At 51.1% G+C, this 17088-nt stretch overlaps 1 protein-coding gene across 1 annotated transcript in view; it reads left to right on the top strand.

Annotated features, from left to right (window-relative positions):
* The window catches only part of MYH9 (myosin heavy chain 9), a 93211-nt gene that overhangs the window by 23200 nt on the left and 52923 nt on the right, over positions 1-17088 (top strand). Inside the window, exons 2-3 of the mRNA XM_022599874.3 lie at positions 10103-10440; positions 14617-14773. Coding sequence (XP_022455582.1) covers positions 10108-10440; positions 14617-14773 — 490 coding nt within the window. The 5' untranslated portion in view covers positions 10103-10107. The remainder of the gene's footprint in view (positions 1-10102; positions 10441-14616; positions 14774-17088) is intronic.

The following is a 17088-nucleotide window of genomic DNA, read 5'->3' as shown; positions in this document are numbered from 1 at the left end:
AGGAGAGGCAGGAAGCATGGCCCAGGGCTTTTCCTGGCTCCCAGTGAGGGCAGAGGCCACGCCACCCCAGCTGAGGTCCTTTCTGCTATGTCTGGTGGTAGATGGTAGGCACCTCCAGCTTGGTTAATCAGGGGGCGCTAGATGGTTCCAGAAAACTGAGATGGTTTATTCAACCTTAAGCAGAGCTTCTTGGGGTCCAGTAAGTTATCTTTAGTACTATTTCTCTTTGTGGGTTGAAAGCCCCAATATGCTTTCTTTCCCTTTTTGCTTGGGGGATATAAAAATTAGTCCACAAATGGCTCGGGTTTTGTAACAAAGAGGACAGATAAAGTGGCTACGACCCTGGTGTGTGCTTTCAGCTCTGCTCTCCCTGTCAGTTCAGCTCTTGTACTCTCTGGCCTCTTTGCATAGCGCTTCGAAAACTTTCCCCATTACTCCTCCTGCCTCCTCTTCGTCTTGTTCCTTATTCATTCATTCAGGAAACTTTAACTGAGCACCTGCTCCAAGTCGGACATTGCCCTAGACGTTTGAAGATGAATGAGAGCTGGTCCCTGTCCTCAGATAAAACTGCACATCATGACAATCCAGCTGCTGGGTTACTGCAGTGGATACAGGACAGAGCCCAGAGGGGAGGGACGTGAGGGAAGTCTTTTCACAGCTATCAGAGGACCGAGTGTGGAGCTATTTGAGAGAGGGTTCCTGGTGCAGAGGACACCTCTTCTTCGAAGGCCCGGAGGCGTAAGCAGAGTGGGATGTGAAGGAATTGTTTATGAGGATCTGGGAAAGGCTTAGGCTACACCACAAAGGGACGGCAGGGGGAAAGGAAGGGCTAGGAGCACAGAGGAGATCGATGGGTAGGGTCACAAGGGCCTACTCACCGTGCAAAGATGATTTTATTTTATTTTGGGGAAGTTGCAGAGCCCTTGCACTGTTGGATGGGCTGGGAATATCAATAAAATAGGAAGTAGCATGCCTAGAAATGGAGCTGCTGAGTCATTCTGAAGGCAGTGAGGAGGCTGGATTTGAAGGAGGTGGAAGATGCAGGGCTTCGAAGAAGAGCCAGCAAGGAGCAGCTGTAACAGCCCAGAAAGGACTGGAGGCAGGCCTGGTATGGAAGGGGTGCTGGCCATGAGGTTGGTGGAGGGCTTGCTAATCCACCGGGGAGGAATTTACAGTGACTGTCTTGGGTGACCAGAAGGACAGTGTCTTAGCTGGAGATGGAGACCTAGAAGAGAGTGCAGGTCTGGGGAGAGGAGGGTGGGGGGAGTTCAGGTGTGATGATGCTTGTGGGTCCACCAGGTGGAGACGTCCCTCTGGTAGGTGGGAAACATTCACCTGGGTATCATCCCTGGAACTAATCCTTTTTCTTTTTATCTTTTTTTTTTTTTAATTTTTGGCCATGGGTTTCCGTGGTGGTGTAGTGGTTGAGAGTCCGCCTGCCGACGCAGGGGACACGGGTTCGTCCCCCGGTCCGGGAGGATCCCACATGCCGTGGAGCGGCTGGGCCTGTGAGCCATGGCCGCTGAGCCTGCGCGTCTGGAGCCTGTGCTCCGCAACGGGAGAGGCCACAGCAGTGAGAGGCCCGCGTACCGCAAAAAAAAAAAAAAAAATTTTGGCCATGCTGCTCGCCTTGTAGGATCTTAGTTCCCTGACCAGGGATGGAACCCGTGGCCTCGGCAATGAGAGTGCAGAGTCCTAACTACTGAACTGCCAGGGAATTACCTCCCTGGGACTAATTCTGATTTGCCAAAACCATCCCGTAAATAGCATCTGATGGATTTCCCAGGACTATGGGGTGAGCTGGCCCAGCCATGGACGCGCTCCCCCCTGCCCTGCCCGCAATGTGGCTGCTTTCTGTCTTCCGTTAATCAGGGACTCTTTTTTTTTTAAATTAATTAATTAATTTATTTTGGTCTTTGCTGCTGCACGCGGGCCTTCTCTAGTTGTAGCAAGCGGGGGCTACTCTTCGTTGCGGTGCACGGACCTCACATTGCGCTGGCTTCTCTTATTGTGGAGCACGGGCTCTAGGTGTGCGGGCTTCAGTAGTTGCAGCACGTGGGCTCAGTAGTTGTGGCACACGGGCTTAGTTGCTCCTCGGCATGTGGGATCTTCCCAGACCAGGGATCAAACCCACGTCTCCTGCATTGGCAGGCGGATTCTTAACCTCTGCGCCACCAGGGAAGCCCGTCACCGGGGCCTCTTGATGCTGGTGAACTTTGCTTATGAATCACTGCCTGAGCTGCTGTGTTGGAGGCTCGGAGGGAGATTCATGTCCTGTGTGGGGAAGTACATCAGCCTCCTTTGCCTGATTTATTTTTTTTAACTGAGCATTTAGGAATCTTTAAAGTACAGTCCAGTAGTGGTCATATCCCTTAAAATACAGTGTATTACAAGGGACAGTCCTTCCTCGGTGACAGCATCATCCATGATGGTCACTGTTTGGGTCCTGGGAATGATTTTGCTCTGAGGACTTCTGTTTTAAGGAGAGCTAGCTTGTGCCCTTGAGAGTTGGGAGAGGATTTACTAAGGAGAGGTCTGGGTCCCTGATGCAATATTTGTTCATACTAATCCCTTAAATCAGTTGTTCTCAACTGGGTGCATTTCCCCCCACTCCCCACCTTTGGCAATGTCTGAAGACAATCTTGGTTGTCAAAACTGGGGACCAAGTGCCCCTGTCATCCAGTGGGTAGAGGTCAGAGATGCTGCTAAACATCTTCCAATGCACAGGACAGGCCCCACAGCAAAGAATTATCTGGTCCCCAGTGTTCATAGTGCTGAGGCCGAGAAACCTTGGCTTAACTGATCACATAATTTCGTAGTTTATGAAAAACTATACCTTCTCCCTTGGCCTGGAATACTTTTTGATCATCTTTCTCCTCCCCCATCAGTATTCTACCCATCTTCCGGGACCCAGCTTAAATGTCATCTCCTCCATGAAACTCTGCCTTGAGTTTCCAAGTTTTCCATTGAATCACCCCTTTCTCTGTTCCTACAAGCAAGTTGCTTGTTCCTCTGTTTTCCTTCATGGAGTCTTGATCCGTGGTTGGTGGAATCTGTGGATTTGAAGGGCCAGCAGTACTTCTTCATCCATACAGCCAACCTATCTGTTGGGCCCCCACCATATCTGGTGCTGGGTGCAGCTGTGAAAGGGAGAGGAAACCAAGGAGCTTGCTTTCTGTCCACTCTGTACTCTATATAAAGTCCCAAATTGGCACTGTCACTAGTGGTATGTGTCTATCCTGTCATCTCACTACATTACAAGCTCCTTGGGTCCTCTGCACCTTTGTCACAGTATTTTTGCACGTAGAGCCTCAGTATGTATTAGTTGATTGAATAAGTAAATCTTATGAGTTTGAAAATTTCTATACTACTTCAGCAGGTGCTTTCACAGGCTCTTTTTTTTTATTAAAAATTTTAATTTTTATTTTATTTATTTATTTTTTGGCTGTGTTGGGTCTTCGTTGCTGCACGCAGTTGCAGTACGATGGGGTGAGCTGGCCCAGCCATGGACGCGCTCCCCCCTGCCCTGCCCTCAGCGTGGCTGCTTTCTGTCTTCCATTAATCACCTGGGCCTTTTTGTTTTTTAAAATTAATTAATTAATTAATTTTGGTCTTTGCTGCTGCGTGCGGGCTTTCTCTAGTTGTAGCAAGCGGGGGTTACTCTTCGTTGCAGTGCACAGGCTTCTCATTGCGGTGACTTCTCTGTGTTGCCGAGCATGGGCCCAAGGCACGTGGACTTAAGTAGTTACGGCACACGGGCTTAGTAGTTGTGGCTTGTGGTCTCTAGAGCACAGGCTCAGTAGTTGCGGCACACGGGCTTAGTTGCTCCGCGGCATGTGGGGTCTTCCCAGACCAGGGATCGAACCTGTGTCCCCTGCGTTGGCAGGCAGATTCTTATCTACTGCGCCACCAGGGTAGCCCAGCTCTTTTTTTTTTAACTTTTTATTTTATATTGGAGTATAGTTGATTAACAATGTTGTGTTAGTTTCAGGTGTACAGCAAAGTGATTCAGTTATACATATACATGTACCTATTCTTTTTCAAATTCTTTTCCTTAACAATGGAACTCAGGCACCTCGATAGTTTAATTTCACTCAAAAGCAATGACTATAAGGAGAAAGAGAAGGGGCCTTTTTACCTGTGCTCTCTGGGATGGGGGTGGGGATTAAAAAAAAAAATTAAAGGGGCCTGCTTGCGTACATCAGTGACTAAGCTGGAACAGGGCTCTGCTGTCTGGGTTGAGGCAGCCTGGGTCTCTGAACTGGAACCTTGGCTCAGAGAACTTGAATGGCTCCCCCAAGGTCACGGCCCTCACCTTACTTTTTAGCTCCGCCGATTTAAGGTGGAAATGTGAAGAGTCCCTTGTACAAACCAGCACAAGGGGATGGGGTTTGCAGCCTTGAGCTGGCATAATTAGAGCTGGCATAATTAATGTCTGTTTCGCTGGTTTGCTTCCCCAGCGGGGTTCTAGGGTTGTGTTCTCCCCATGGCCACGGAGAGCTCGCGGGAAGGCAGTCTTAAGTGGAAACTGAGCAGGGCCTTGCAGCCCAGTGGCTCTGAGTTTGAACCTGGCTTTTGTGACTTGTCTGAGCCTCATTTCCCCCACCTGTTGTATGAATATGATGACATACCCCTTATTAAATGATTGTGAGGACTGAGTGAGAAAATGGAGAGCTTAGTAGCAGGCTCTCATTACTTTAAGATGAGTTAAGATGGTAGCTTTAAGATGAGTTGTGATGACTTTGAAAGCTCCAAGCCTAGAAGTTGGCCCGTGGAAGGCTACATAAATCCTACCATCTAGGAATGGAAAAGCTCACAGTGTCTGGACCACTGATTTGTCCTAGTACAATAAATTATATCTTTAAGGGGCTCGCAGATTCTTTTCCAAACAAGCACACAAGCAAGTACAAAGAGAACCAACCAAGGGGAGGGAAGGAAGGAGGGAGGGAGAGGGAGAGGATTCCTTCGGAAAACAGGAAGGAGTAGAAGATCCAAATGGATCTTTGGGGGGGAAGGGGAGAAGGCAAATAATCGAGGAATGACATTCTGTGTTAAAAGCAGAGGTTTTTGGTCAACCTATCTACTTTCAGTTTCATCATTTCCTGAGAATCCTAATTTAGCCTCTGGTTGTGTCCTCTCGATTATGGCCTAAAAAGGCAACTACTTGGGTTTCTTGGAGTTGGACTGGCACCCACAGGAAGCCGGCATGGAAAGGGCTGGCTTTAGCCTGATCTGATCTCCAATGGGCCAGAGCCGCCTCCTTTCTCCTTAACCCGTTGCTGGCCTGCTGAGTCCCACAACTTCCCAGGACTTCTGAGGTTCCCTAGTCTGAGCCACGAGCTCTTTCCTGCAGACAGTTTTCGTAGTGCTGGTGTCGTTGCTGCCACGTGGGTACCCTGCTCAAGCGGCCGTGCACACCAGTGTACCCTCGGGGGCCATAAAAACACCCGGACAGATGTTCCTTTGCTCCCATAACTCCACTTGACAACTTATGTCAAGGTGGTCCATTAGATAAGAGGAAAAGAGCTAGTAAGCGGTATTTTTTTTTAAAATCACTTTGGAATATCATGCAGCCATTAAAAGTGATCACTAACGAGGCTTTGGGGTCAGGGGTCCTGGGTTCGAGTCCTCCTCCCCCCCAGCTGTGTCAACAACAGGTTACTTTCCTCTCAGAGCCTCTGCATTGTCCCCTGTAACAATGAAGCATTGGGATAAAAACCATCAAGAAGCAGACTATGGCCCTGTGGGGAAGTGGTCAGAGTGAGGAGGGAAAATACAAAATGTGAAACTCCCTGCCTGCGATAGTTACAAATCAAGTGTTTCTATGAGCCAGGACTAGAAGGGACCATTAAAAAAAAAGAGGGAAAACTAATTTTTGTGGGGAGAGTGTCAGGAATTTGGTGGTGCGTCTTTTTCTTTCATCTTGTAAACTGTTCTATTACACGCAGTTTTTAAAAAATTTCAGAGGCCGTTTAGCATGTTTCCAAGACAGGGCGGGGAGAAGTGGCGGGTGCTGGCTGCCGCAATCAGGCAGTCGCCTCCCTGGTGTCCTTTTTATAAAGCCCCTTCCTTCATTGCTCACAGCTCTGGACGGTGGCGGCTTGCTCCACCTGCATCCTTAGAGGTGAGAGTTAACCTGTGTGCTGGCTTCCCCGCCAGGCACACAAGAGTCAGCAGCCACTGGGGCCCAGGAGCCTCTACCTGACACAGGTGGAAACAGGAACTCAGCTGCAGCCCTGTGGCCCCCAAATCCTTGAATGTGGATGTTCCTGTCCAGGCCTGGTGAGAAGGCTCTTGAATAGAAACTCCATTGTTTATCGTGACCTCTGCAGCTCTCCCCACTGGTCTAGCCCCATGTATTGATCTGGGCACTGCTGCTAACCCACATCATTCCGGCAGAGTCGCTGAAACCAAACGGCTCTGTCCTTCGCCTGGTCAAGCAGCCGTGTTTAATGAAAAGTCCTGCTCAGAGAGAGGTGCTGAGGCCAGTGGGGACTCCTCAAGCCCACTGTCCAGGGGTGGCTTGGCCTTGCTGGAGGCAGAGGGCTGCAGCCCGATTCAGCTCTGAGGGGGCGGGGTGTACCCCTCCCTCTTATAGGAAGTATGGCTTGGCCTGCAAATCTCAGATAGCTATCAGAGGTAGACAGTGCTGGCCTGTACCTGCCCCCTGTCCCCCCACTGAGGCCTGAGGGTAGGGTAGAACCAGGAGCTGAAGGCGGGGGGTTGGGTGGAGTCTTCCCCTGCTACCTGCTGCAATGTTCATGGCCTCCAGTGCAGGCTCACTGATGAAAGGGCCTGGCAGGGCCCTTACCCCAGATTCCCAGGGTAGGCCAAAGGCCAAACGCCCAGGGCCTGCAACCTGGAGGCAGCCCGTATACTCTTTGCTCTAGGTTCCCCCAGGGTTGGAGTTGCTGGGGTGAACTGGAGTTTGATGAGGGCCAGAAGTCGTTCTGCCATCACTGAGGGATCACTCACTGTTGACGGTCTCAGGCCGAGGGAGTAAGAATGTTGGATTTCACCCTGCTCTGCTTTTTTTTTTTGCGGTACGCGGGCCTCTCACTGTTGTGGCCTCTCCCGTTGCGGAGCACAGGCTCCGGACGCGCAGGCCCAGCGGCCATGGCTCGCAGACCCAGCCGCTCGGCGGCATGTGGGATCTTCCCAGACCGGGGCACGAACCCGCGTCCTCTGCATCAGCAGGCGGACTCTCAACCACTGCGCCACCAGGGAAGCCCTGCTCTGCTTTTTGACAGACCACGTGGTCCATACGAGGAAGGCTCATTCTCGGCCTCCCTGGCTGCCTGATAATGCCCAGTAAACGTCTGCTGAATGTTGTGGGACGCGTTCCCCGTACCGCCCGTGCTCCCCTCAGCTTACTGACAGTTTCAGCCCAGCCCCAATGTTAGCCTGACTTCTTTTGCACGACCCCAGGCACAAGTGTGCTGGGAAGAGGCCAGGCCTGGGGACCAGGCAGATCTGGGTTAGCCCATAACTGGGCCTGGCAACTCTGGGCAAGCGACTTGCCCTCTCTGGACTGTTTCCTCACTTGTAAACTGGGGAAAATAAGAGCTTTTTTTCCCAGGGTGACTGATGGTTAGGTGAGGTTGGGAATAAACCAAACTTGATGTTGGTAGGTAGGTACTTAATGATTGGCCCCTTCCACCCTTCTCTTGGAGTGATCTTGTAAAGGGTGCCTTCACCGGACTGGGTTGGTGGAACTCCTGACGAGCAGTGGACTTGGAGTTTTGGGGGACAGGGTTGACGTGAATCCCTTTTTGCATATCGATGGGAGATTGACCTCTCCTTTCCGGGTTTCAAGTCTGAGGAACCAGCAGCCAGGGAGGCCCTGTGCTCAGTGATTGTTGCGAGCTCTCGAGCACGGTGGTGACGTGATTGGGGAGATCGGTTTGGGGACCCTGGGTGCTAGGACTTTGCAGAGGGCGACTGGCCCATGGTCAGATGGACGGCAGAGAGGCAGAAGACAACTGGTATTTACTCTGGCACAGAGAAGCCTTTGATTTGTTTGAACAGACTGGCCAGTGTGGAGGTGAGGACGGCTGGATTTGGGCCTGTCTGGCCTCCAGACCCACCCGGAAGATGAGGCTGGCCAGGTGGTCTGCAGCCATCCCATTCCTGCCTTGTGTGCTGCTGCCTAACTCTGGGCCCTGCCTGCTTCTTCTGGGGGTGGTCCTTGCAGGTGGATGGTGCCCCTTGGTCCCCCAAGAGGGGCTGCCAGGGTTTGCTTGTGCTGCGAATGTAAACAAAGCCCCTGGCTGAGCTTGCTGGGGAGGCTGCCAGGCTCTGCCGCTTGGATTTGCCTTCCCTTGTGGTGGGTGGGAGCTGGCAGATTTCCTAGAAAACAGCCTCTCCTGGAGTGAGTCCAAGGGAGCCCCTCAGCGTTGATCTGGAAACCATTTAATGAGCCCAGATAAGAAGGCCTGGGCAGCCCAGACTTTCGCTTTTGTTCTCTGCCTCCCAAGCCTTCAGCCTCCTTGGCATCCAAATTCCTGTTGGGATCAGGAAGCATGAAAGACTGTGAGACTCTGGGTTTGGATCTGGGGTCCTCCTGGCTTCCTGGGCCTGGGGAAGGAGCCTTGATCTCACAAGGGAAAAGCTTCCCGGTGTCATGAGCTAGTCAATGAGCTTCTGGGTTGTTCCTCTGGTGGCTGTGGGCTGGCTCTGTCCTAGACCAGGGTTTCTTTTTCTAATTTAATTTAATTTAATTTTTAATTTTTATTTATTTTTTGGCTGCGTTGGGTCTTCGCTGCTGTGCGCAGGCTTTCCCTAGTTGCAGCAAGCAGGGGCTACTCTTTGTTGTGGCGCGCAGGCTTCTCATTGCGGTGGCTTCTCTTGTTGTGGAGCACGGACTCTAGGCAAGCAGGCTTCAGTAGTTGTGGCACACAGGCTCAGTAGTTATGGCTCGCGGGCTCTAGAGCACAGGCTCAGTAGTTGTGGCGCACGGGCTTAGTTGCTCCGCGGCATGTGGGATCTTCCCAGACCAGGGCTCGAACCTGTGTCTCCTGCATTGGCAGGTGGATTCTTAATCACTGCGCCACCAGGGAAGTCCCTAGACCAGGGTTTCTTAATCCTGCTTTTGGTTCACTCAAAGCAGCTGTCCTCCCTGCTGATCCCAGCCTGAGCCTCTGAGCAGGAATAAGTACTGTGGTTAGACTATGGGAGACCACAGAGACCAGGAGTCCTTCTTAGGTAACTCTGGACTAAACCCCTTACCTCCAGAGAGCTTCTGTTTCCTCATCTGTAAAATGGGATGATAACACGTACTTTACCCACTTTACAGAGTTGTTAGGAGGAGGATCTTCTGAGATAGTGAAGTGTGTGTGATAGTATTTCATAAACTAAAACCACTCAGATAAGAGGGATTATTTTATCTTTCTTTTGCAAATCAGCTTCAAAAAAGGCAAACACACATGGACTTATGTTCTCCTCGCCCATAAATTATGAGCGTTGCCTTTTTACATTAGTGCCTCAGAAGGGAAGCACTCATTACTTTCCACGATGTGTCCTGGAGCCTGACTTCTTTTCTTTTCGCCTTATTTCTTGGGGCGATGGAATTAAAATCTGTTGGCAACATATTGGTGTTGTGTTTTCTTCTCTTGGTTGACTCCGTGAAATAAGGAAAAGTTTTTTAAACTGGAGCCTTCCACTCTGTGCACTTGTAGTCAGTTGCCTTTTTTGGGTTAACTAGAAATGTGTTCTTGTTGGAAGTCCTCTTAAACTGTGTGGTCACTTTCCTGCCTTAGCAGGTATAGCTTAGTGTGACTCTAATTACATCTGTCTGAGACTTATTATGCATATCATTTGGCACAATCGTTTATAGATTTGTTTGTGCATCAATCCTGGGATACATCTTACCATTAATTCCTTACAGAATCTCTGATATCAACTTGTTTTTCCAGTGATGTACATCTTTCTCCCGAAAGTAGAGGGCGAGAAAATTTTGACCAATTGTACGATCTGGTCATATATAACTTTACTTATTATAATGCTGTATAGTTTGCAAACACATGACGCGAGTGATTTCTTTGTGGCTGGTATAGTTGTAGCTAACGTTGTATCCTTTTTTTCTCCCGGTCCTGGCTCTAAGTCACCATGGCGCAGCAAGCTGCCGATAAGTATCTCTATGTGGATAAAAACTTCATCAATAACCCGCTGGCCCAGGCCGACTGGGCTGCCAAGAAGCTGGTATGGGTGCCTTCAGACAAGAGTGGCTTTGAGCCCGCCAGCCTCAAGGAAGAGATGGGTGAGGAGGCCATCGTGGAGCTGGTGGAGAACGGGAAGAAGGTGAAGGTGAACAAGGATGATATCCAGAAGATGAACCCACCCAAGTTCTCCAAGGTGGAGGACATGGCGGAGCTCACGTGCCTCAACGAAGCCTCGGTGCTGCACAACCTCAAGGAGCGCTACTACTCAGGGCTCATCTACGTAAGTGAGCGGGGCTGTGCACGGGTGGGAGATTCCAGGGCTCATCTACATAAAGTGGGCGGGCTCTGCACGAGAGGGAGGCTCCAGGGCTCATCTACATAAAGTGGGCGGGCTCTGCACGGGAGGGAGGCTCCAGGGCTCATTTACATAAGTGAGTGGGGCTGCAGGCGGGAGGGAGGACGTGCCGAGGAGATACACTGACTGGTGTTAAGTGGAAAAGTCCTCCTTTATAGACCAGCTTCGCCCAGGCTTCTAATATGGCAGGTGGGAAGGATTGAGGCCCAGAGAGGGTAAGGGACTTATGCAGAGTCACACAGCCAGGTGCTGGCAGGCCTGAGACTGGAACTCAGGTTTCAGTATCTCTGTCTTTCTTGATGAAAATATTGTATGGACCAAATTAAAAGCCCCTGTCCCTCGGGGTATTAACCACTTAAATTCAGCATTAGTGACCTGCAGAAAAACAAACAGCCTTAAAGGAAGCATTGCTTGTCTGTGGAGGGGAGATGGGAGCTAAGTGCTGTTGTCTGGGAGTGGGACTCTCCCCTTGGCATCGTCAACTGCTTACGTTAGAACCACTCCGCTGGCTCTAAGAAATGGGTCCTGCTCAGCAAAGCAGAGTGATTCAGGTCATGGGAATTGGAGCCTCCAGGATCTGGTTCCAGTCTTGGCCCTTCCTGACCATTTGACATGGCTATGTGGGGCCTCACTTCCTCATCTATGAGGAGTCGTGAAAGCATTGTAAAGCACCAGCCAGCCCTGGGCTCGTGGAGAGCCTCGGCTCTGTAGCTGCTACCTTTTGTCGTAGGTGAAGGTAGTTCCGACCCTCTGCTCGGCCTTTTATGGGTGTCGCTGTTCAGCTTGGGTCCTGTTAGAGCATTGTTGAGTGTGAAACAAGTCGGTGGCCTGCACTTGCCTATCAGCTGGCTGCAAACGGAAATATTAGGAAAGTGCGTTCGATGTTAGTTGCTTCATCTCTCAGAGTGTGGGTTTTACTCTAGGCAGGCAGGGACCTGCGCCTACAACTCGTGGGCAGGACCAGAGCCTTTTCTCCAGAACTCTTCAGCTGGAGGCGTTAGGCCTTAACTCCCGTTTTTGCTTCTTTGCTGGCATCTCCCGTGCGCAGATCCTCCTGCTTCAGTCCAGCCTCCTCCTTGGCATCCTCACCAAAAGGAAGTCGATTGTCTGTGCAGTTGCCCTAATGGAGACCCCCAGCAGGTGCAGAGCTGCGGGGAGATCAGAGCCGCTCGATGGGGCTGCCTGGGCAGGGGGCGCTGCCTCATTCACAGGCCCTCTCCCTGCACACGCTGTCCCAAATTGCGACCCCGGGAGCCTTTGTGCGGTGTGTCTGCCTGGCGTTGTGGGGAGCGTGGCTAATTCTGCGCCACAGCTGCTCTGTCTGTTTCTTTGGTGGGGGGAGGCCCGGGGGCAGGGGGCAGTCGGGCACAAAGAGCTTCTGTGGCCCGTGAATGGAGCAGCTCCCTGGTGTGGCCGTGTGGGAGCAGAGCCACTTGTTCAGTGTCTGCGCCTCCACGGGCCTCCAGCAGGATGAGCTCACAGTACAGCCCCTTCCTCCCACCTGAGCTGCAGTGCTCATTCCTCGGGGCTTAGTTTCATCATCCACTGATTTGATGGGATTAGCCCAGAGAACTTTGAGGTCCTCTTGAACCCCGCCATGGGACCATCTGCCCACCCAGCTGTCAGAAAGGCTTGTCCTAGTAAAACCCAGGCCCCTTCTGCCGCCACCACCAGCTGTTTCCAAACATCTGGCCCCGTGGCACGCCCTAAATGTGTGGCCACGTTGTCCTTCGCTTTCATCGGGCTGGATTTCCTAGAGTGTGGGTTTTCTCAAACCCCAGGAACAAAGCTCACTTGTTTCTGAGCTCCTGGGGTGACCTCGCTGCTCCCTGGCCTGCTATCTCAGCCCCACCCGACAGTCACGGAGGGAAAACCAGAGGTTTCCCGCCGTGCTCCCGTCTTCCCACAATACCCGAGCTGCAGGTTGCCCACACCTCGTGCAGACTTCTCTGCTTCGGAGCTTTCCTGGCACCCCTGGAGAGAGTAGTTGGAGGGAGAACAATTGACTGATGATCCCAGGAAGAAGGAAACTCAGGGCCCTGCGTCCCCTCCTCTACGCAGAAGAGGCAGTCAGGCACCCTTGTTCATTTCCAAGGTCATCTGCTCTTTTGCACGGGGGCCGGTGCGTGGTTGGTGGGTCCTTCCCGAGCTCTGCTTTCAACTTCTGCTTGAAAAGTCCAAGACCTGTAGCCCTTGGCCGGTGCTGGGAAGGGCCTCTGTGCTCCCGACTGGTTCCTGTGTGGACCCTGTCTTTGGATTCAGCCACAAGATCCCCCCTTAGTTTGGGCGAGACTGGAGTGGGCAGGGTGGAAGGGACTGGATTGACACATACCCAGCCCCTCAGATGTTGCCTGCTGTTGGATCGGGGGGCAACACTGTGGACAGTGAGGGTCGAGGCCACCTGTAGCAAGGGAAACAAAAAGATGTGAGGAGTTCGGAGAACCAAGGAGGTCTGCACTGGGGGGATTGTGGAACCTAGGTCTGCTCCCAGCTCTGCCAGGAACTGCCTCGTGGCCTTCAGCCATCACTCAATAGTCGGGGCTGCAGGTGTGAGTCATGGCTTATGGGCCTCGCTTCGCCTGGCTTCTTCTGGGCCTGTGGCCTGTTTTCCTAGGGAGAAGGTGCTTGGGTTGCTCCAGCGACCTAAAGAAAGCTGTCCCCCCACAATGAGCACCCGTCACCTGGGTGGTCTCAGGGGGTCTCGCCCAGCTATTAGGAGCCTTTTTTTTCTTGTCGGGGAGAAGGATCTTGAAAAAAAAAAATAGCGGGAAAATTATTAGAAAAAGAGGACACTGAAGAAAGGCAGAGCTGCCTAGACTGTTGCCACCAGAAACTGCTTTCCTGACCTACTCTGAGCCTCTCTCCACGGCTGTGCTGGGTGCTGTGATCCGCATAACCACTCAGTGAGGATCAACTAGTCTGCGTGTGCCCATTTTACAGATTGAGAAATGGAGGGAGGGGGAGGTTAAGAAACTTGCCCTTACTGAGGTTTGACTCTGGGGTCTGATTTTAACCTAGTCATCTCAGACTTGGGGTATTGGGTATATTCTCGGGAGCCTCACGTGGAGTGTTGACGAATTGGGTTCCCCTTCAAGAGGAGACCTGAGTCTTGGAGAAGGCTCACAGGGGACATGAAAGTGGTCTTTAAGTTTGTGATTTTTTTAAATTAATTTATTTTTATTTTATCTTCTTTTATTTTTGGTTGCGTTGGGTCTTTGTTTCCGCGCACGGGCTTTCTCTAGCTGCGGCGAGCGGGGGCTACTCTTCGTTGCAGTGTGCAGGCTTCTCATTGCAGTGGCTTCTCTTGTTGCGGAGCACGGGCTCTAGGTGCGCGGGCTTCAGTAGTTACGGCTCGCGGGCTCTAGAGCACAGGCTCAGTAGTTGTGGCGCACGGGCTTAGTTGCTCTGCGGCATGTAGGATCTTCCCGGACCAGGGCTTGAACCCGTGTCCCCTGCACTGGCAGGTGGATTCTTAACCACTGCGCCACCAGGGAAGCCCCGGTCTTTAAGTTTTCTAGAGATTTTCATGTGAGTGTCTCTGGAAGGTTCCAGGGAGAGAGGTATCTGTCAGCGATCTATTATCCCACAAAGGATCCTAGATGGTTGAGGAGTGCCATGAGTCTTTCCCAGTGCTGGGAAAGTTTAGGCTTGAATATCTCAGAGGGTCCTTAAGGGTAGAATAATTTGTATTTCCACACCGTTTGCTTGCTGCAGCCGAATCCTTTTCCCTTTGTGCATCTCTCACGATGCCAAACACATCTTTATCGTCCTTGGATCTGAGTTTCGTAACTGGACTCCTACTGTCCACGAAGCTTGCCCCAGATCTCGCCCGATGCACACGCTTGTCAACATGCACAGCTGGCAGCAGTGTTGCAGTCGAGGGAGGCTCCCCTCAACTGAAAGAGCAGAGATGGTGCTGGTGCCCCAGCGCCTCGGCAGGTCTGCCGGAGTGGGGCCCGGAGAACCAGGGGCTCCAGGGGGGGCTTTCACATCAGGCTGACTCGGGGTCCTTAGAGGCAGCAGGCGTCTTGCCACAAAGTGTGCACGACGTTGAGAATCAGACTTGCTAACCCATTCCTGTTTGCCGCTCTTTTCTTTCAGACCTACTCAGGCCTGTTCTGTGTGGTCATCAACCCTTATAAGAACCTGCCCATCTACTCCGAAGAGATCGTGGAAATGTATAAGGGCAAGAAGAGGCATGAGATGCCTCCCCACATCTACGCCATCACAGACACAGCCTACAGGAGTATGATGCAAGGTGAGTGCCGTGGCCTTCCCAGGGGCTGAGTCTTTACCTCTAGCCTTGTTGGCACCTTTGCAGGTGCTCCTTCACGGTGATCTTGTGGCTGCATTGGTGTTGATGGCACTGGTGAGGGGGCCGTGCATTGTGGAGGTCTGTAAGCCGTTGCGTGAGAGTCAAGACCAGTGGCTATCAAAGGAGATGTTTGTATGTTGATAGAATGTTCAAGAAGCTTTAAGAAATGCATTTCCTAATTATTTTCCCAATTTCTCATTCTTGTCAGGAGCTCCTGTGCCAGTCCTCTGACTTCCAGGTCCCCTCTTCCACCAGTTACTTCCTTTCCTTCATTCTTTTCACCTCTTCTCTTCTACACAGTTTGGAAACATGCTTGAGTTTTCACATCTTTAAAAAAAAAAACACACAAAGTCTCTCCTGGATTCTGTGCCCTACTGTAGGTTGTCTCTGCTCTCTCTCCCCCGTCATAGTGGAGCTTTTTAGAGGAAGTATCCGTGCTTAGCACCTCTGTTCAACACTTCTCAGCCACACTCCTTGCCCTGCACGTCATGCCCCCCATTCTGTCTGACAAAGGCCACCTCCCTTCTGTGGAGCTCTGAGCTCTTATCTTACTTAACCTCTCCCAGGATTGGACAGTCTTACCCACTTCCTTTTGAAAGCCCTTCCTTCCTGTGACTCTCTGGTTCCCCTAATCTCTGCCTTGCCCATCTGCATGCTTCTCCCCCGTTACACCTGGTGCTTCTCAAGGTCTCGTCCTCTGGGCCGTGGCCCATCCACTCGAGTGGTTTTGCCATCACTTTCCAGCTGAGGACTGGCTCTGTTAGCTGATTGCTGCCAGCCACTTGCTCCCGGCTGCCATTTATTTCTCCATCCACCCAGTCACCCAAGCCTGGAACCTGGCTCATCTTACACTGTCCCCTTTCTCTCTCACCCCTTTTTCCAAGCCAGTCAGCGCTCTCTATAGATTTTATCTCTTTTAACATTTCTGACCTCCTTCCCCCTCTTGTCTCTGTGGCCCTGGCCTTAGTTCAGGCCTCTACAATTTTTTGCCTGTACTATTGCTGTGCCTCTTAACCTTTGCTCTTAATAGAGCCCTCTCTCTGTGCGTCTATCAGAGAGTCGTCCTTCTGGAATGCAAATCTGATCAAACCCCTGATTTGAACTCTTGAAAAGTCTCCTCAATTGCCCCAGAGATAACCCTTAAACCCTCCAGCAGCATACGGTGCCCTTTGTAATTGGCCTGCTGCCTACCTCTCCAACTTGCTGGCTACATGGAACTCCTTGCATTTCTCCAGTAGGCCTCTCTGCTTGAAGCCACCATGCCTGTTCCATCTGCCCCACAATACCTGGCAAGTCTCTAGTCTTTTGTTAAAGACACGACTGAAGCATTACTGCCAGCCTGGGAGGATGTCTGGGCTAGCCCTAGTAATACTTTGACTTAGGTGTGGACTGGGCCCAGGTTGCCTTTATATTCTCAGAGCTTAGTCAACTACCTAGCACAGGGCTATGTTCTCATATCTTGTATGGATAGTGGTTTTTCATGTCCTATTACATGGGCATCGTTTTTTTTTTGTTTTTTTTTTACTTTAAACTTTGTAGTCAATCTAGGCTGTGGTGGTGATGAGTCTTATCGTATTAACAACTTTGTCCCTGGTTTAGTGGTTTAAAATGGCAACATGTGGGTCTGTCTTGTACCATCCACATAGTGCTGTGGAAGGTGTTTCATTGCCAAGCTTGGTGAATTATGTAGGTTGTACACGTTTGGCCTACCCTTTGGCTCATGTTCACATCTATCAGAATTCGTTGAAGAAGCCAGCCCTTTAGTTTTAAAGTAGGATGTCTGTTTCAGAGTGCTAACTAGAACAGTCTGGTAGGAGAACATTCTGTGGGATTCCGGAAGAGCCTGAGTCTGTCTCTAGAGGTTATGAGTCAGTTTTCTCCTTGCTCTCATAATTGGCCTCATGCAGGAAGTGCACCCTGGAGTATTCTTGAGCTCCGCACGACTGAGTTAGGGCATGTTCCCACACTTGGATCCCAGACCTGAAAGGTTTTCTAGCAAGTGGGATTTTTCACTTCTTGCCAAGCCATTATGATAAGAATAATGTAGTGATGTACAGCATGGTGCCAGGAGTCGGAGTCTCTGGAACTGAACTGCCAGCCTTTTTTCTGACAATCTGTGGGACTTCTTCCCAAAGAGATTTCGCCCAATTATTGTGTGTTCAACAACCACAAAGAATTTTGAGGGGCAAAAGTCAGCGCTATAGGTTGGATATAATTGGGGGAAAAAAAAAGGGAGAGCTTGCAGAGGACTGGAGCTT

Source organism: Delphinapterus leucas, chromosome 11, assembly GCF_059928025.1.
Source record: "Delphinapterus leucas isolate spDelLeu-1000000601 "Yukka" chromosome 11, BTC_Dleu_Yukka2, whole genome shotgun sequence".
NCBI classification, from domain to species: domain Eukaryota; kingdom Metazoa; phylum Chordata; class Mammalia; order Artiodactyla; family Monodontidae; genus Delphinapterus; species Delphinapterus leucas.
This window is presented reverse-complemented; position numbering and strand designations above follow the sequence as displayed.